The sequence below is a fragment of the Microchirus variegatus genome, assembly GCF_963457635.1.
Source record: "Microchirus variegatus genome assembly, chromosome: 5".
NCBI lineage: Eukaryota > Metazoa > Chordata > Actinopteri > Pleuronectiformes > Soleidae > Microchirus > Microchirus variegatus.
The window spans coordinates 3,848,524-3,870,044 of NC_139806.1; the positions used below are offsets into that span (position 1 = coordinate 3,848,524).

The 21,521-nt window shown below is 41.0% G+C and overlaps 1 protein-coding gene across 1 annotated transcript in view; it reads left to right on the forward strand.

Annotated features, from left to right (window-relative positions):
* The window catches only part of astn1 (astrotactin 1), a gene marked incomplete at both ends in the record, with an annotated part of 401,060 nt that overhangs the window by 177,859 nt on the left and 201,680 nt on the right, over nt 1-21,521 (forward strand). Inside the window, one exon of the mRNA XM_083888886.1 lies at nt 8,251-8,445. Coding sequence (XP_083745012.1) covers nt 8,251-8,445 — 195 coding nt within the window. The remainder of the gene's footprint in view (nt 1-8,250; nt 8,446-21,521) is intronic.

Below are 21,521 nucleotides of genomic sequence, written 5' to 3' on the forward strand. Positions count from 1 at the left end.
GTGCCGCGGCGCCGGAGTCCAGGCATTGTTTACCAGTTAGCTGCATTAGCTCCTTTAGCGCGCTAAAGGAGGGGTTAGGGTAAGCAGCGCTACAAATAAACCAGCGTACCTGTGTAACCGCGTATGTGTGCCCCTGTTTTTAAACTTTAGCGTTACTTCAGAGACTCGTTTTAACAATCTGGAGTCACGTAAACATGACGTCGCGCGCGTGTTTTTCCGGCCAGTCGTCATGGAAACGCGCCATGCGGTATTCGGGACTGTGATGACGTATTCAAATACGCGTACAGTACTTTGTTGGTCCCCCCCCTTTTGCAGCTATAACGGCTTCCACTCTTCTTGGAAGTCTTTCCTCAAGACTTTCAAGTGATTCTATGATGAATTTGAGGTGCTGGATTAGTGAGTGTGGTCGTCAAGTTCTTGTCTTTAAAGTCCTCGCTTTGTGCACTGGGACGCAGTCGTGTTGGGTCTTCTTCAATCGTTGCCACAAAGCATGGAAGCATATCGCTGTCCGAAAATGTCTTGGTACGTTCAAGCGCTAAGATTGTCCTTCATTGGCGATGAGGGTACAGGTGTAGCAGGTAAAATGGTCACAGCAGCAAAAGACAGCAAAGATAAAGATAATCAATAATAAACATGCATTTCCAAGAACTACGATATAGAAAGACGTAAAAATAACGATAAACAACTATACTAAGCTGTTAAAAGTTAAAAAATAACGTTATACATTATAGACAGTTTGATTGGCTTGTATTGACAGTATAAACATAGTTTGGGATGAGTAACCTGTTGTAGTGTGGTTTATGGAGAGAAAACACTTTGACAGTTGCCCAAACTCTCCCAACACTTCTTAGTTTCTGTGACTTTATAAAATGTGAAATTGCCCATAATATCTTTTTTTGTTACGTCTTTTTTTTTTTTTCATTTTTACATGTTTTGCCTTTTAGACGGATAAGTGTCACTCGACGCTTTTCCTCTCACGTCCTGAACCTGTAGAATTATTTTGACTTTTAGTGGAAAACACAGCAATAATTGTATAGAAGACCCCAAACTTTTGAACAGTAGTGTATCTCTGACCGGGTTGAAAATGTCTCCAAACTTCTGCCTCATTCTGTTCAGTAAGTTTTTTCCACCTGAAGTGAAGAGAAGTTCTTCTGCACAGCTCGATGAATATGGATCATAATGGATGTCTTTAACAAACTTCCAAACCCACAGGGGTTTGTACATTTTCATCTGTTGTTGTTGTTGTTGTTGTTGTTGTTGTGTCAGGAGATTATTATTGATGCAACACTCATTAGAGACCTCTCATCTCTCATCAAAGACCAAACTTCTCCCTGCCACGTTTTAAATCATAGATCAATATATTTAAAAAACAACAACAACACATTTACAAACACTCTGTTTTTGAATTGAGCCGCAGAAAGAGTTCAGAGAGAGTGTGATCATTCCGCGTGAAAACGGAGAAAGATGAGCTGCAGTTAGGGTTTTTATCGCTGACTGTGACTTTGTTCCTGTTTGTTTTAATATGACAACTCCAGCCTCCAGGACGAGGCCGATGCAACTCAAAGAGTCAAATAATCACACTGTGGAGGTTTAGTATGATGTCAAGTACCTGCAAACAGCAGTGGCCGCTGTACTGTGTGAGATGCATGAACTTTAGCATCACAGCTTCAAAGCTCAACAATGACAAGAACAAGATTTTGAGGACTTTCCACGATTCATTCCCTCAAATTCAAGGACACAAATGTGCTGACACAGCTTAAGGTGGGAGGGGCAACTTCTAAGAAACCTCTTTTATTGATTTTCAGTTACGTCCAAAGTCAGTCTTTGTCATTTTAACCAGAGCCGGACTGTAACCGAGTACATTTACTTGATTACAGTACTTAAGTACAATTTTGAGGGATCTGTACTTTACTCGAGTATCATTTGACAGGGTCTCTGCACGTTTCAACAAGTCAAATTTGAGACTTTTTAAGACTTTTTTTAAGACCATAATGAATAAAATTTAAGACCCATTTCAAATCCATATGGGCAAAAAAAAAGTACAAAAGACATGAAGGAAAATTGGAGCCACAAGTCGTTCGGCTTAGCTGTGGGCTTTCGTTAAGTTTTCTCCGCTGCTATGCTAAGCTATAACAGACTGCGGCGCGTGCACAGCACACTAGCTAGCGGTGCTCGATACTTTAAGTTCCGTGTTGTAGTTAGCGCAATCTCAAAAATAGAAACATTTCAACGCGAGACTGAAGTTTATGCACGTTTTAAATAAAGTTTAACGTTAATATATTTTTAAGATTTACTTTCAAAATTGTATTTAAGACCTTTTATGAAATTTTAGGAGAATTTTAGACATTTAAGGCCTTAAATTCAAATTATTGGATTTAAGACTTTTTAAGACCCCACGGATACCCTGATTTGAGAGGCAAATATTGTACTCTACACTCCAATACATTTCTATCCATAACCGTGAGCACCTGTAAAAACAGAAAAAACAACAACTCCATGGTCAGATTTAGTTGAGCGACGAAACCATGGACGAAGATGCAGTTAGTTAATGATAGTGTTCCTAGAAAAATATTTAGAAAATGTACTCATGTACTCTTGATACTTTTAAAAACAAGTACTGCAGTACTTTTTCTTAAGTAGACATCTGACTGTAGTACTTTTACTTGTACTTGAGTAACATTTAGCAAATTTTGGGGATATCTGTACTTTTGCTCAAGTAATGAAGCCGTGTACTCCGTCCGCCTCTGAATTTAAACGTTGTTGAGCTCGAGGTCCTGGAATTTTCCATTTCCCAGGCGTGGCGTCGTCGTTCCTCGCTTGTTGTTTTGCATTGGTTTTGTCTGCGTACGTCGAGCAATGCAGGCCATGGAACAGTAGGTGGCGTCGTAACGAACAAGGGAGACACTTTCAATGAGCCATATCTATACTGTATATATAGTGTTTTTCTAGTTGTTTGGTGTAAGAGGTGTTTTTTCTCAAAGACTTCTCACTTTACTCCATTTCATTAAAACTTCTGCCTGAGAACTACCTCACTTTTTATAAAATGTCAAATTTAAAGTTTATTTTGCCATCGGTTAGAGTCGTAATAGAGAACAGGCTGCGACCTAAGGTGTGCAATTAAGCTCCGAAGTCAACAGTACAGTGAAATTTATCTAAATCATGTTTCGTTTACTCATTTGCATACATTTAAACATTATGTAAAAACTCACCAGCGTCAGTTTCACTCTGGTTTGGATGCAGCAAACAGATGATTAGTAATGAAAAGGAGTGAGTTGGTTATAATAACGTGGGAAGAAACTCAGCAGACGTTGGTGTTTCTTGGCCGTTACCGACACGCATGATATAAAAGTTTTTGTTGGAGGAAGCGAGTGTTTGTGGGCGTCTCGCTGTATTTTCTTAACATCAACCTCAGCGGAGGATAATTGACAGTGAGTCAGCCGCCGCCGCCGCACAGCGTGGGCAGCAAACTTAAAGATGTTGCGTAAGGCCGAGAGGATGGAGGATCAGCGCGGTGTCAGAGAGCCGTTTGTTTGTAAAAAAAAACGATGTCCCCTAATGTTTCTGACAGTGGATGATGCCGGTTAGTGAGTGACAGCTGCTGCTGCTGCTGCTCTTTCAGATTATGTTTCGCTAATTAAAGTTAGACACAGATGCTAGGGCTTCACCCTGAGAACACAGGAGAAAAAATAAAAGTTGAATTTAAGTTTATTTTCTTCATACCTGTATGCTTGAATAATCCGCCCCACAACTAATGGCTAACTTTTCTATGGAATTAGATTTTTGTCAATATTTTCAAACATTTGTTGAGCGACAGATCCCGGAATTGTCATTTCCTTGGTTTCACGTCGTCATTTGCTCTCCATCTTAGCTAAACCCTACTCGTTGTTCTGCGTACGCCTGGTCTACGTACATTAAGTAACGCAGTTTTTCGTGTCGTGGCACCGGAGGCACCGTTTACCAGTTAGCTCCGTTAGTTTAGTTAACTCCTTTAGCGCCTTTTTAAGAAGCAACCAATATATCAATTTAATCATCATGTCGTTACCGGCATCAACGTTAACACATGACGCGTTTCCATGACGACTGACTGGTAAAGACGCACGTGACGTCATGTTTACGTGACTACCGATTTGTAACGACATCGGAGAGCCAGGCACTGTTTACCAGTTAGCTGCGTTAGCTTAGTTAGCTCCTTTAGCGCCTTTTTAAGAAGCAAACAAAATATCAATTTAATCATCATGTTGTTACCGGCGTTTCCATGACGACTGACGGGAAAAAGACGCATGTGACGTCATGTTTACGTGACTCCTGATTTGTTCTCTAAAGTAACAACAGCGGAGAGCCAGGCACTGTTTACCAGTTAGCTTTGTAAGCTCCTTTAGCGCCGTTAGCGCACCTACAATCAAACTAAAGCGGTCTGTTTATCAAACAAAATGAGCAGCTCTACAAATAACCAGCGTACCTGTGTTACTGCGTATGTGTGCCTCTGTTTTTAAAGTTTAGCGTTAGTTAGCGAGACTCATTTTAACAATCGGGGGTCACGTCAGTCGTCATGGAAACGTGTCGTGCGTTAGCGTTGACGGCGTTGACATGCCCAGCACTTTTGAAAATACAGTTTTTGGAACTTCTTGTTCTTTGCGCCGTGTTTTTTTTTTGTTCGTGGGCGGGGCCTTAGGAAGCTGCCTGCTAATTGGCTATCGCTTTGTCAAATTTTCCATCCGTCAGATATTTTACAATTATTTTGTCGGACGTCGACGGGGAAAACTTGGGGAGCCAGTTCCAGACGGACATCGACAATTAACGGGCCCTTCCTCAGGCCCCGCCCACAAACCAAAAAAACAAGGCGCACAGAAGAAGTGCATTTTCACACAATAAAAAAAATGCAATAATTTTTTACAATTGAAATCGATATTTTATTTGCTTGTTGTTTGAAAATATTGAGACAAATTTAAATTCATACTTTTGCGCTACATAATCCCGCCTAGCCTAGCCTAGCCTAGCCTAGCCTAGCCTCGACTCCACTTCCTCAACGTGGATCTAATTAAACTTAAACTAAGCAAACTTTACAAACTTTTGACAGCGTTAGCTCGCGTTGGATACTCGGGCCAAGTTTAGAAAATAATGAGCGCCGCCGCGGTTTTTTAACCTCGCAGGTGTTTTTCTTTTGTATCTCGCTGTATATCTTACTGTACACACACACACACACACACACACACACACACACAAACACACACACACACACACACACACACACACACACACAGGTGTAAATGGGGTTTTTGGGCCACCCAAATGAAATCTGAGCAGATGTGGAGGCAGCTTTTTATGTTTTTTGAAAATATCTGCGTGTGTGTGCAGAACTTCATGGAATTAAGAGTTGTTTTTGGTTGTCACAATAACATTTATGTAAAATGTATTTATGATATCATTACACAGAGACTTACTCAACAAACACTAAGCCAATTTTTATCCTGTTAAAAAAAGAGAATTCATTCCACTGAATGAGTTATGACGCTAAACGGAGAGAAAAAAACAGGACAATAAGATTGTTTAACAAACACCAAAATATCTGAATCAAATTATGGAACAATCGCAATAATCAACTGAATGGATATAAATAATGGAACAGGATGTTAAATAATCTGCTTTATTGATTTGAGTTTTAACGATTTCTTCTCGTTATGTGGAGCAAAGAAAGAAGGAAAATGTTCAAATTGAATCAAAGTTATTGTATAAGAAGTCAAAGGTGTTGAACGAAACATTGTTCAATTCTCGCCTTTTTCTTTCTTTTTTCTGTGTTTTTGCAGTGAATAAAAAAAGAAACCTGTTCACGGTGCTGAGCATGAAACAAGCTCAAGTTTCTGTTTTTTACAGAGATTCATGAAAGTGCGTTCAGCAGCTGTCTGGTGTTTACCCTCCACAGCCACCACAGCGGCCGCACGCGTGAAGGAAACTTCATAAATCTGGCCTAGTTATTGCCCTAGATTTTTTATTTATATTTATATTTTTTATTTTACACACTCGCACACGGAAAAAAAACAAAAAAAAAACATTCACGTCCTTGCGTATTTCTTTATTTTTAAACATGCCGTGCTTTGTTTTTGTTTGGGAAAATAGTGCAGACGCCATCTGGAGAGAGTCTTCACCAAAGTATTTATGCTGACAAACTAATAAACTGTTATTTATTTTCATTTAAAAAGCAATTATCTTATCGACTTAAATGACTGCTGCCTTTTCAGAACCTGTTAAGACTTAATATTTCACTTTTGAGGGAATTACATTTGGATTATATATAATTAAAGGTGTATTAAATACCTGGTGTGCTCACTGTGAGCTTTAGAGACTTTAAAAAAAGCTAAGTTTTTATCTAAAACTACGGTAATAATAGCTCTGTGGATGCATGTGCAAACCTTAAAACGGATTAATTAGTAACTAAAAAAATAAATAACCTATTTATTTATTTCCAATCTCATCCTTAATGACAAACTGCAGTTAAAATATTGAATGGCTATTATTTGAAATAAAGGTCCATTAAAGGACAATCGATTGTGGTGAAATTATTTCCATTTGGTTGGATTATGAAATGTTCCTAAATCCTTTATTCTGAAATAAGTGCCTGGAGTGGATGATGTAAATAAATCCAAAGAAAACTCAACAACAACATTAACTTCATTCATCAGAAACAGGAAACACGGTGACGGATCATCACGAGAACATTCGCGTTTACACTTCTCTCTGCTGTCGTTTATATTTAAGCATTTATTTCAGGAGGCAGGTGATGCAACGCACACACACACACTGCAGTAAAGTTTCACTCTGTCGTCCCGCGCTCGATCGGCGCTAAAGTGGCAGCATGTGATGCAATAAACCAGCAGAGGCAGGAAAGCGGCTGTAAACATGTAAACCTGCACAAGACCTGCAAATGTTTTACGAGACGAGACGAGCGTGCGGTCGGATACGCGTCGTTCGTTTGCCACGAGGAATATAATGCAAACGTGGTCGTTTGGCAAAATAATGAATGGATTGCTCTTATGCTAATTGGCTTTAAAAAAAAATGTAATGTAAGAAGATAATCAAACGTGTGCTTAATACTGTGTTTATACGCTCATTATTCCTTTAATCTGCCAATTTGCCCACCGTTATTGGTTCAAATGTTCCTGTTGTGCTGAACACTCCATAATCGATGGCCAAAGTAATAATAACAAGAAATAAATAAACAAATAAATTGATACAAGCTAATTATTGGACAATTAAAGCTGCCGTCGGTGGAAACACATGAAATAAATGTGAACTCTTCTCCAGAATTCAATCGCTCATCACCATGTTCAGTGACTTTTGAAAGGGTTCAGGGTCGAAATTGAGCACCAATTTGGCATGAATTCTGAGATTAAAAAAAGTCCGACTTCTGAGATAAAAAAAAAATCAGAATTCTGAGATTAAACTTAGAATTTTGATGAAAAAGTCAAAATTCTGAGATTAAAGAAAAAGTCAGAATTCTGAGATTAAAAAATCAGAATTCTAAGATTTAAAAAAGTGAGAATTCTGAGATTAAAGAAAAAGTCAGAATTCTGAGATTAAAAAAAGTCAGAATTCTGAGATTAAAGAAAGTCTGAATTCTAAGATTTAAAAAAGTCAGAATTCTGAGATTGTAAAAAGTCAGAATACTGAGATAAAAAAAAAAAAAAATCAGAATTCTGAGATGAAAGAAAAAGTCATAATTCTGACTCAATCTCATCAAAGCATTAAAGGTCTTTTTGTTTTTGGGTTGGTTTTTGAGAATTCTGAGATTAAAAAAGTCAAAATTCTGAGATTAAAAAAAAGGTCAGAATTCTGAGATTGAAAAAAAGTCAGAGTTCTGAGATTAAAAAAAATAATTAATTCTGAGATTAAAAAAAAATTCAGAATTCTGAGATGAAAGAAAAAGTCAGAATTATGACTCAATCTCATCAAAGCATTAAAGGTCCTTTTGTTTTGGGGTTGTTGTTTTTTTGTTTTGTCAGAAATTGAATCTTTGACCCATAAATATCTTTGTGTATAATTATTTTACAATTAAAACATTGCTTAATGATGTACTTCAGGAAATGGCGTCTTGCACAGCCATGTTTGTTTCCAGTTATCCAAAGAACGTCATCCTCTCTGGCGTAATAAGACCTCTGTAATCCCTTGACGTGTTTGTTACAATCTATAGTCACTAACTCTGACTCACTGGACGTTAAAGCGACACTCAGGAACGTCCTCTATGTTTTACTCCAGGTGCATCGAGGACTACAAACGTGGACCGGACGGACGGTCGTGCCTGCCGCTGTCCGAGGTTTGCACCGAGGGAGTGGACTGCGGGGAGGCGGCCGACATCCCTGCCAATCAGACGGTGTTCGGAGACCTTTTCTACGGATACAATAACCACACCAAAGAGAGCACGACCGGGCAGATCCTCAAGGCCACGTTCAGGTGAGCGGGGGGGGGGAGGGCATTGTGGGGACATTATTTGGGCCTTTGTCTCCTAAGTAAAACCGTTTGGACAAAGCAAAAGTTCCATTTGGACATGGATCGTGAGTAAAGTCAGAGTGGATATTGACCGGAATTCCTAAAATCTCATGTGGATGAGATGTCCGCCCCACACTAGAGGATCATTTATGGAAGTAAATCTGTGCCATCTGAGTTTGAATTCGAAATTTTGAAACTGAAATTTTTTGCATCGAAAATAGACTTTGAATTTTAAAAACCATCAAATTTCAAGCACTGTTTTTTTTTTGCCATTGATTTTTTGCGACTGAATTTTTGCAAGTGAATTTTTTGAGACTTAATTTTTTGAGACATCAAATTTTTTGCAACTGAATTTTTTGAGACGTTGAATGCTTTGAAATTTGATGGTTTTTAAAATTCAAAGTCTAATTTCGATGCAAAAAAATTCAGTGTTAGAAATTCGAATTCAAACTCGGATGGCACAGATTTACTTCCATAATAATTAGCCAGATTTCTGTCCCAATTTGGCCCTAACGAAAATCGCGAGTGTCTTCAGATATTGGGCTGATTTTAAGAGATTATCTGGCCAAATTATCCTGTCGCGTGAGGGATTAAACAGGACGAGATTTTGACGTCATCGGACGCATGCAAATATTCAAATATACGTAAGTATAGAGGGAGTTAACCGGGATTTTTATGAAAACCCATCGAGGAAAACGGACAATGAACCAAGGCACAAATTAATGGACACCAGTTCGATTTCAGGCAACATCTGTGAACATCTTGATGTTTCACAACTGTTGGGTTGATTGAGTACGAGTGCAATGAGTTCAGTTTGACCCACTTTTTTATCACCCAGGTAAGGTAAGCCATTCAAACACTACGGGCTACAGTAAAAATCCCATTACAGCAGGACTTGTCTTCTTTCAACTGCAACCGTCTGTAGAAAATTCTCAATTATCCAGGTCATGGTTACACAAGACGAGTTGAATCGAGGCCATCGTTGCCTTTGTGATGCGCTTTTTAAACGACGTTTCACCTGCGAGTTAGCGTGCGCCGCGATGGCCGCTGTCGTCCACATATCAAAGCCGGTGACCTGCTGTTTTTTTTACCCTGAAGAAATTCACCAACCTGCTTTCTACATCCAGAAGGTTTGTCCGCGGTGAGAGTTCTTTTCTTCTCTTTTCTTTTATCATAACCGGAAAAGGACAAATAAATAAACCGGCGAATGAACGAATAAATAAGCACGGCGATAAACAAACGACGTCCTTTTTATAAACTTGTTAAAGTGCAGCCACACAATGACCTCTCGGTGACCTTTAAACCGCACACGTTGGATTTATTTTTGGATCCGATCCCGTTTTTTATTTATAAAGCACTTATAAAAACAACACGGTTTGCCAAAGTGCTCTACAGTGATATTAAACGACATAAAAGATGATAAAACATGTAAAAGATGTAGAGGACATAAAAAAACAAAGTAAAGAGGGTTAAAAAGTAAAGTATTATTGTGAGAAAGATCAAAACGTGTGTTATTTTTTATTTATCATTTTCTCTGCTAAAAATCAGGCATTAATCCTGAAAAATAACTTTCTGATCCTGACAATTATCTGATCAACAAGACGATACAGTCAGACTTTGAAGGATCATTTTTTTAAATAAAAGACTCTTTGTTAAAGATACTGTGTGTGAAGTGGGATTATCAGAGTATTGTGGGGATGAATAATTCATCCGGGACTAACAACGTTAATAATTAAAAGCACCGTCTTAACACCAACTTTTATCATGCGGACAGCGGAAGTGATGTTCAGCCGGCTTTACGCTCCGTTTCCATCGTGGTATGGTTTGGAACGGTAAAGCCCTGCAAGCAAAAGGCTTGCTTTTTCGACTGAGAACATTTACACGTAAGCATTTAGCAGACACAGTTATCCAAAGCGACTTGCAAGGAAGAGGAATAACACAGAAGTAGGGTTGGAAAGAACTCCACGAGATGGCAATGCCGAGGTGGATCCAGAAGGAGATTGGGTAGGGTTAGGACAGAAGATGCTCTTGGAAGAGCTGGGCCTTCAAGAGCTTCTTGAAGATAGACGGGGTCTATAATCTGGTAGCGCTCAGTAGCACATTCCACCAGCTTGGAACGACAGATGAAAAGAGTCCGGATTGTCTTGTGTGGGGTGTGTTGGCACCGAGATTTAAAGGGACACTGCGTAGTATTTATGGGTTTATATAACCCAAAATCCACTTTTGTATACATATTATGTGCTCCTGCATTGTCTAGTCGCTGTATAATAGTTTTTGTTTCATTTTCGTAGTGTTTCAAAAAGTCATGTAAAATAACATGGTCGCGGGGCTGCGGTTGCATAGCCACTGTTAGCAGCGAGACGCCATGTTTCTACCAGAGCCTGTAAGGACAAACGTGAGAGAACAAATCAAGCGTCGCTTTACTTGTAGCAGAAGTCCCGCCTCCACTGACGGAGCTAATAAGATATACAAAAGACACACTTAAACGTCATCTGCTGACATGGAGAAAGACGACGAGGACGACATTTGACCGGCTGAGGATACCGTAGCGCTCAGGGAAGGGAGGGGGTGAGCAGAGGAGCAGTTCTTTGTTGTAAATTTCAGCCTCTCCTCTTGATGGCACTATAAACTACTTACTTCACCTTTAAGTCTGGTACCTCAAAGGAACGGTATCAAAGAATGCAATGGTTGGGGCCGTTTGTTGTGGTACTGTTCCCAACGTAAGCTTGAGTTGCAGATGCAACTCTTTCTGTTGTATAAGATATGGTTGGTGATGACTCTAAGCAGAGCTTCCTCAGTTTTGTGCAACTTCCTGTAGAAGTTCTCAGGTGTCCGACAGTGGACGAGTTCAGGGTCGACCTTCCTGAACCTGAGCTTGTTTCTAGAGGAGTCTGTGTGAGTTGGTTGTATTTTTACTTACCTCTGATAGATTTAACCGCCTCAATCACCGTTTCACTGGCTGAATTACTCAACTTGTAAAGCCCGAAAAGGAGGTTTTAAGGCGAGAGATTAAATCATAATGCACACACTTTATTAAGGAATAAAGTGTATCTCGGAAGATGATGAAGCTCCTCGAGTTGCTACAAAAATGTTATGGATGGGAATAAAAAGGGAAAAGAAAAGTATGTCGGAGAGTGATTTGACCAGAGTGAAGTAGTCTTGGAGCTGGAGGAGAAAAGGCTGACGCTCGTCAGTTTGTTGTTTGTTCAGTTATTTTTTTTAAACAAGTCTCCGTGTAAGGGTCAAGTGCGTTAGATTTAGTGAAGTCTAATAGTGCCGTCTTCTGCACGTTGTAAACGGTGGACTCGGCACACCAGAGAGGTTTGCCAGTCTTCATTTGCATACAGTAGTATCTGTTCCGCCTCACAGGGGGGAAAACAGATGCCCGGGCTGGGTTAAAAACACGGTGGTCCAAGATGGCGCCTTCCATAAAGCAAGGCCCTTGCCTACAGTGGGTGAATGTGTATTATAAAAACATAGTAGTGGGTAAATTTCAGCCGGCAAACTCAAATTCACTGTGGAATCTATGGTTGTCAACACGGGGTTCAATCCCAAATGGAAACCACTATCTTTTAACAGCATATTGGTTTAAATACATACATTTGAAGGGTATTGCATGATTTTATGCATTATATTAGCTTCTTTTTTAAAAATGTCAATTCCCTCCCAATAAAATCTAATAGTGATCGTAAAAAAACACGACTGCTACGCTCGGGGATCGTCCTCGATGAAACTCTTCTAATCTCAGGCAAATACTTTTGGAGACACACGGGAGATGTGAGGTGCACAGGTTGTGTCCCTTTCAGAATTCGCACAGCGTTTGATTTGGAAAAAGCTCAGTACCTTTTTCAATGTGGTTAATTATCGCTGCAGTCGGCGCCGAACTCTGTTAAGCAGAAGGTCACCAAAGTCGCATTCGGCCGCAGGAATTTAATTTGGGGGGATCCACCACTGGAGGTGTAGGGGGGAAGGCAGGTGAAGCGGGAAAGTTAACATCATCAAGAATCTAAATCTCCAATGCTCTGTCCTCATTTGGAAGCGCTCGCCAACGGGAAAGAAAGCAGCGGTCTGAGGCAGAGTGAGTGCATCCTTTAGCAGACGAGTTGATGGAAGACGAAAAAGCGAGACTCCGCTGGGAGGCGCGGTTAATGCTAGGTCTAATTATAAGAGATGGAAGCAATTGAATTAAAACTGACCAAGAGTCAATGTGATGAAATTGAGCCTAATTGCAATGGATGAATATTGAATGTGAAATGAAGAAAAGTTACGGGAACTGAACTCGGACGATTCGGTAAGAGTTTGAAGAGAGTGCAAGGAAGGTACTTGATGTTGATGATGTGAAAGATGGTAAATTTTTAGCCCCCCAAAAAACTGCCTAATTTACTGTTACTGGTCAATTATGAGCCATTAGTGACACATTTAACACAACATACTGGAATACTAGGAGTCGTAAGGAAGTCCTTGAAACACTTAAAAGTTTTTTGAAAATTGCTAGAAGATATTTAGGTAAATGTCTCCCTTATTTGTTACGACGCCACCTACTGTTTCATGTCCTGCATTGCTTGATGTACGTAGACTAGGCCTAAACAGGACAAACGGGGGAGTCGTAATGAGGCTACTAGCAGTGTTGTGGACACTGTCTCTCTCTGCCGTTGACGTGAGATTCCAAGCAGAGCAACGAGCGAGTAAAGCTAAGCAAAAGAGAGCCAGCTGTGTTGCAAATCAATAAAAGTGGACGACATCGTGGACCATCAAAGACGATCTTACAAGTGGCCCTCCCATCTCAAGCTGTGTCAGCACTTTCGGCCCTTGAATTTGAGGGAATTCTTGAATTGAGGGGTTCTAAAAAGTCCTTGAAAAAGAGAAATAATTTAATGGCTTGTCTTGTTTGCTCTAAATGGAATGTAAATTACCAAAAAATACAGTTTTCTCTACAAGAAAACAGACGTAGCAGCAAATTTTCCCACAGACTTCCTTTTAAAATGACAGATTTTGTTTGTTTTTTTTGGAATCGGTGAAGGCTGCTTTTCTTTCTTTTCTGTTTTAAATCATACTTATACTTAATCATACTTTTTTAATCAGACTTCCTGGATGACTCTGTCCATGATCCCTGCATGCATTAGCCAGAATGTTAATAAGCCTCAGCTCTTTAAATGGTTAAAGTGACTATCTGAATTAGCTTAAAGTGACTGTCAGCATTAGCTTAAAGTGCCTGTCAGTGTTAGCTTAAAGTGCCTGTCAGTGTTAGCTCAAAGTGCCTGTCAGTGTTAGCTAAAAGTGACTGTCAGTGTTAAGTGACTGTCAGTGTTAGCTTAAAGTGAGTGTCAGCGTTAGCTTAAAGTGCCTGTCAGTGTTAGCTCAAAGTGACTGTCAGTGTTAAGTGAGTGTCAGTGTTAGCTTAAAGTGAGTGTCAGCGTTAGCTTAAAGTGACTGTCAGTGTTAGCTTAAAGTGACTGTCAGCGTTAGCTTAAAGTGACTGTCAGCGTTAGCTTAAAGTGACTGTCAGTGTTAGCTTAATGTTACTGTCAGCATTAGCTAAAAGTGACTGTCAGTGTTAGCTTAAAGTGAGTGTCAGCGTTAGCTAAACGTGACTGTCAGTGTTAGCTCAAAGTGACTGTCAGCATTAGCTTAAAGTGACTGTCAGTGTTAGCTTAAAGTGAGTGTCAGTGTTAGCTTAAAGTGACTGTCAGCATTAGCTTAAAGTGACTGTCAGTGTTAGCTTAATGTTACTGTCAGCATTAGCTAAAAGTGACTGTCAGTGTTAGCTTAAAGTGAGTGTCAGCGTTAGCTAAAAGTGACTGTCAGTGTTAGCTCAAAGTGACTGTCAGCGTTAGCTTAAAGTGACTGTCAGTGTTAGCTCAAAGTGACTGTCAGCGTTAGCTTAAAGTGACTGTCAGCGTTAGCTTAAAGTGACTGTCAGCGTTAGCTCAAAGTGACTGTCAGTGTTAAGTGACTGTCAGTGTTAGCTTAAAGTGAATGTCACCATTAGCTCAAAGTCACTGTCAGTGTTAGCTTAAAGTTACTGTCAGCTAGGGTTGCCACTTTTCAGAAATGAAAATAAGGGACGCCCCACCGCGGCTCCTCGGGGCCATGACCACCACGGAGCCGACTAATGTAGGACATCTAGGCATGTGTGTTGTAAGGGTGTCTGGGGTTTTTCTAGTAAAATTTCACTATTGAGAGTACATGGCGAGGGAGCAGAGCGACCGAGCGGAGGTGGGTTGGTGTGGAGCATTTGAAAATTTGAGGTAAAAATGGGGCATTCTGAGGCTTTTTGAAGGACCATTATGGTGACTCAAGGCCAAGTAACTTAAAACATTACAGAACTCTGTATTACAGAAAACATCTACTTTGGGAAGCAGCTGGGGGAACACATGAACATGAAATGTCTCTATTGGCAAGAGCAATATAACTAGGGATGCACCAAAAATCAGGAAACAGTTGGCTAGGCAACCGTGACAGCAGCACACGCACAGAGGACCGGAGCCGGGGCGGCCGGGATCCTGCGTAGATCCCGCCACGACAAGTTTGCTGGACTTATTATTCCCTGTGTTTTATTTTCATCTTTATCTTTAGTGTTGATGTGTGTGTGACAGACATGTGGATTGGATATTTAAGGAAATACGGAACAAACCGCGTCCCGTATTGGTTCAATACGGGACGCAACATTTAATTGCCAAATAAAGGACGATTCCGTATTTTACGGGACGGGTGGCAACCCTACTGTCAGCGTTAGCTAAAAGTGACTGTCAGCGTTAGCTTAAAGTGACTGTCAGCGTTAGCTTGAAGTAAGATGTCTGCTAATCACCCTGAGTGTTTTGTACATTGCTCTTTGCTAATAAGAGATTTGGAGTCTGACTGGAAACAGCTGTCAGACCTGATTGGAAGTTTTGGATCCAACACAACATTTGGAGCTGCTTTACTGACACTAGCGGTGGTGCATTCTCGATGTATTTGCTTCGTGGAGGATGATGATGATTCCCTCTGATTTCTCAAAAATGGAGTCTCCTCTCGCTCGCTTTCAAAGGGAAACAGCAGGAGAGAAGTTGAGATTCCCTCCCCCTCATCACAAATGTACAGTATCAAACCCTGGATTCACTGACTCACAAGTAATTCTTATGAGAAATAACCGCAGCTTTGAAACGCTGGATCTCTTCATTGACCCCCCCCCCCACCATCCCACTGGACATTAACACAGAGGAGTGAGGACTGTGCTCCTAACCCAGTCCGTGTTAAATTACCTCCAGCCAGAGGAAACCATTCAAACTTGGGGGAAATCCAGTTATTTCTCACAGCCACTTTAGGCTGCAGTCGACGTAGTTACAGGAATTATGAAAGTGAAACGACAGCGGCGCCGTGGCCCCGTGTTTCCTCCCAGTGCTGTCAGATGTTCTACCCTTGATAGGAAGCAAATGAAAAGGGAAAAAAGCCGGATAAGGGGGGGGGGGGGGGGTACCTCGATGTGGCGTTCACTTCCACTTCTTTGTATGGAAGTGGATTAGCACCACACAGGGAAAAAATATTAGAATATAGAATTCTGCCTTTATAACAAAATGCTGACTTTAAAACTCAGAATTTCGACTTTAAACTCAGAATTTCCGACTAAAACTCAGAATTTCTGACTTTAAACTCAGAATTCTGCTTTTATTCTCAGAATCCTGACTTTTAAATTTAGCATTTCGACTTTAAACTCAGAATTTCGACCTTAAACTCAGAATTTCGACCTTAAACTCAGAATTTCGACCTTAAACTCAGATTTCTGACTAAAACTCTGAATTCTGACTTCTAAACTCTGAATTCTGACTTTATAACTCTGAATTCTGACTTGATTATCTGTGGCCCTGATCCTCTTCCGTACGTTTGATCTCGAGTGGTTTCTCTTTTTATTCTTCACCTCACAAAGAGCACCAGTTTCTTTCGCAACTGCCTTCGTGCTACTTTGCACAAAACCCCGACCTCCGGGGAAAATAAAAAAGTAAAATAAAAAAGTAAACAATCCCTTCAGGGGAAACATTTCCACTGCTAATGTTCTATTTATCTGGGAGCAACAACAACACAAAAAAGAGGCGGACATACGGAAGGAGGAGAAATGGACCTGTGGCTCCTGCGAGGCTTCACTGTTTACTCTGCTGGATGCAACAGCGGGGAAGAGCAGGAATAAACAGAGAGCAGTGAGCGCTGAGAGCAGACGCACAGTGTGGAGTAACATGTGCACACACTCACAGGGAAATAGCACGCTATGCTATGCATGCTCTCTCACACACTGTAGGCGTCTGCATGCTCTCTCACACTGGACGGCCAATGCTCTTTTGTTTCATCTCCAAAGAGCTCATCGCACACACAGAGCCGGGTTTGATTCTCTGCACCCTGCAGGTGGCTCCCCCTCATGGTTGGTCTTTCAAGCTCAGCAGCACTGAAACGCTGCTCATGTTCTTTCTTTCAAGGGAAATGCACCCTTCCGTCCCTGTGGGTTAGACGCGGACATTGCTATTATCATTTTCACAACTGATGAACTTTTATTTATCGGATTTCCTCTCGCGAACATCCAGTGGTGTTGTGGTTGGCAGCAGGACGCCCAGGACGCCGTGACATTTTCGGGCCACAAAGCGACAAGTGAGATCTGTGCCTGAGCCCAGGGAGAAGGTCATGGTGACATCTCGGGAGCGTCGGCCGCTTTGGACGTACGAGGCCTCCATCAGGCTCTCTCTGCAGGGGCTGCTGGACTCCAGTAATGACATGTTAAATATCCAACCTCTGCTAATTACTCCTAACACTGTGCTCTCTCTCTCTCTCTCTCTCTCTCTCTCTCTCTCTCTCTCTCTCTCTCTCTCTCTCTCTCTCTCTCTCTCTCTCTCTCTCTCTCTCTCTCTCTCTCTCTCTCTATTCCCCTCTCACATCAGCTCACAGCAGCTTTTTAATGAATATTTCACTGCTCTTTGTTCTCATCACACTGGCTGCTGTGGATCAATTATTAAGGCCACACCTCCCACCTGACGGTTAGCCCCGCCCTGCTTTTTTTATGGCTCACCTCTGTTTCCTCACTCACTCACTCACTCACATATTCACTCACTCACACACTCATAGACTCACTCAATCTCTCACTCACTCACTCACACATTCACTCACTCACTCACTCACACTCATAGACTCACTCAATCTCTCACTCACAGTCACTCACTCACACATTCACTCACTCACTCACTCACACATTCACTCACTCACTCACTCACACATTTATACTCAATCATTCACTCAATCACTCACACACACTCACTCACTCACTCTCAATCACTCTCACTCATTCACTCACACACTCTCTCACACAGTCACTCACTCACTCACTCACTCACTCACACATTCATACTCAATCATTCACTCACTCACTCACTCACTCACTCTCAATCTCTCTTACTCTCTCACTCACTCTCTCATTCACTCACTCACACATTCACTCACTCACTCACACATTCACTCACTCACTCACTCACACATTCATACTCAATCATTCACTCAATCACTCACACACTCACTCACTCTCAATCACTCTCACTCATTCACTCACACACTCTCTCACACAGTCACTCACACATTCACTCACTCACTCACACATTCATACTCAATCATTCACTCACGCACTCTCAATCTCTCTTACTCTCTCACTCACTCTCTCATTCACTCACTCACACATTCACTCACTCACACACTCACTCACACATTCCCTAACTCACTCACACATTCACTCACTCACACATTCACTCACTCACAGATTCACACATTCACTCACTCACACATTCACTCACTCACTCACTCACACATTCACTCACTCATTCACACATTCACTCACTCACACATTCACTCACTCACACATTCACTCAATCACTCACTCACTCTCACTCATTCACTCACACACTCTCTCACACAGTCACTCACTCACTCACTCACACATTCACTCACTCACTCACACATTCATACTCAATCATTCACTCATTCACTCACACACTCTCTCACTCACAGTCACTCACTCACTCATTCATTCACTCACTCACACATTCACTCAATCACTCTCACTCATTCACTCACAGTCACTCATTCACTCACACATTCATACTCAATCATTCACTCAATCACTCACTCACTCACTCTCAATCTCTCTCACTCTCTCTCTCACTCACTCACTCACTCACTCACTCACTCACTCTCTTTCACTCACTCACTCACTCTCACCCTCACTCACTCACTCACCTCTGTCTACTGTAACCCCCCCCCCCCTCAGGGGCCCCTCTTCATTGACTCCTTTAATTAAAGTGAGGGTGTGAACAGGGCTGAGAGGTGAAGACGAGCTGCTGTGAGTTTATTCTTTCACGACGTCCGTGGAGAAAGTGTCGAGAAAGCAGAACAAAATAAAGTCACAGGGTCACGGTCGTAAATCAAAGACCTTCTTTTTCTTGTGCGTTTTATTTGACGTGTTTTATTAATTCATCGCTGCTCCGACTGGAGGAAAAACAAAGTTTTTTTTTTTTAGTTTACTAAGTTTTTGGCAGTTCCTGAGAATTCATTTTCAGGCAAATTATGACAACCTCAGTGCACCAGCTGGATGTTCAATTTTACATGCCGGAGCCGAACAAAATTAACAATTAAGATTGTCAGACATGAATGCAGCAATGAAAAGTCTTCTCTCGTGTTCTAGTTAGTATGCATCTAAAAAAAAGAAAAAGAAGGGTGGGTGATCTGGTGGGTTTTGTTAAACTGACAGCTGAAGACATGGAAAATGGCTTTCAACAGAAAGTGACAGATGTGTGACTCCAGTGTCAATACAACCCACATGGGTTTTTAGGCCTGCATGGGTCACATGTGATGTGTGGGCTTCACATCTGTTTGTAGAACATTTTAAAATGCTGTCATTAACCCTTTATCAAGAAAAAAAGAGGCAAAACTAGACTACTATAAACATATCCTCAAAGTAAATCAAGATTATGAGATTGTAAAAAGTGGAAATTATGAGAAAAAAGGGCAACATTTTGAGATTAAAAGTCATACTTATGAGATAAAAAGTTATAATTATCTTATAAAAAAAGTCGAATTTATGAGGAAAAAAGTGGAAATTATTAGAAAAAAAGTCAAAATTAGGAGATAAAAATATTTTGAGATTAAAAAATCGAAATCATGAGATAAAAGTCATAATTATGAGATAAAAAAGTTAAAATTATGAGATAAAATTAAATATTATGAGATAAACTGTTGTATTTATGAGATAAAAAAGGTTGAAATTATGAGATATAAAAAATAGAAATTATGAGATAAAGTTAAAATTATGAGATAAAAAGTTAAAATTATGAGATAAAGTTAAAATTATGAGATAAACTGTCGTAATTATGAGATAAAAAAGTCGAAATGAGATAAAGTCAAAATTATGAGATTAGAAAATCGAAATTATGAGATTAAAAGTCATAATGATGAGATAAAATGTCATAATTATGAGATTAATTGAATATATTGAACAGCCACTAGGGTTCGGGTCCATAGGAAAAATCAGCTCCTACTTCTCATTTGATTGATGTCAGTGAACATTTTCCCATGAAGTCAATGGTCTCGATCAATAATTTCATCTTTTCTTCCAAAAAAACCTAGTTGTCAATTTTGTAAAAATCCGCTCCCATTTGGAGGAAAATGGTGGAATATGTTGTTCAACTGGGAAAATTCCTATTAGCACGAGCCACGTGAAGAAGATTATACATGTTCCAAGAACATTTATAAATCATCCAGAATACGAAGAAAAAAAATGATTCGCCGACACCTGAATGACCCGGCCCCTGATTTATTGAAGTCATTGTGTCGCGGACCCTTGTGAACTCGGGAGCGACACGGAGACGAAGAACGATGGAAGTGGACCAAACGAGTTCAAGCGAGAGTTCGGAGGCGACGGCAGATGAATGAGGACGTCTGCTTTTCCCCTTTCCCCCCGAAAATGAGCCGCGGCGCAGCAGAGCAATCGACGTGATGAAAAATCACGTGCCCTAACATGAGGCTTTGTCTCCTCGTGACGCCGCACACGGTCCGACATCATTGGTTCTCTCTATCGATTCTCACTCAGCCCAGAAAGTGCAGTTTTGTGACGCACATCTCTGAACACACTGTGTTTTTTCCACAGGATTATCATGGGATTATCTGTAACTACACGACTTGAAAATGTACTTATTTAGGCTGGTTTTTTCCCCCCCCCTCGCAGTTCTTTGCGACCCCGCTCTGAAATCAGCTGTCAGCGAAACCACGCGAGGCTCTGTATTTATAGCGCCGCTTGCTAATTGCGCCTGTAAAACAACGATTGTTGTGACATCCGGCGCTTCAGTCACTTCACAGAGAGTCTAAAGTTGCAGCGTTCACGACGACTTCAACTGTCAAATAGAATAAAGGCTTTATGTAAGTTACGTTTCCCAGAGGTTTTCCCCTTCACTGATAACTTCAGTGTCGGCGCGATTCACAAACCGATCACTCTACAAACAGTAGAGTTTCTATGCTAGTTTCCACTGGCATAGCACCTGGTACCAGGTACTTGCTTACGTACCTGTTCTGGCGATGGTTCCAAGCTAGCTGAGGCGATACGAGAATTAGGCCGAACAATGACGAACTCTAGATCAGTTAAAAAGATTGAAAAGTCCTTAAAAACCCGGCTGAGTGAATACGACTGGCTCGCTAGGCAGCGCTGCGCTGCCATAACGCGCCCGGTGGGGATTGACTGCTGGGCAGAGGACGTCGTAAAACCGTGGCACCGACGTTCCGCGCCCGGTGGAATCCCGTATCTCATCTCGTATCCATAATTTTAATGAACTGATTCAAGACACTAGTCACTCGTTTGATCCACCTCTGCCATCTTTAGCGATCTCCTGTTATTCTGTCCCTGACATCCTGCTGCCAACGTCTACACTTTTTTTTATCAAGTTATTCTGCCATAATGGCGTTGCTGCTGTTGCGTGACTGTGAGTAATACCGTGTACCTTTTTGAGCTGCTGCACAAAACCCAATGCGTCTCACACACGGTGACT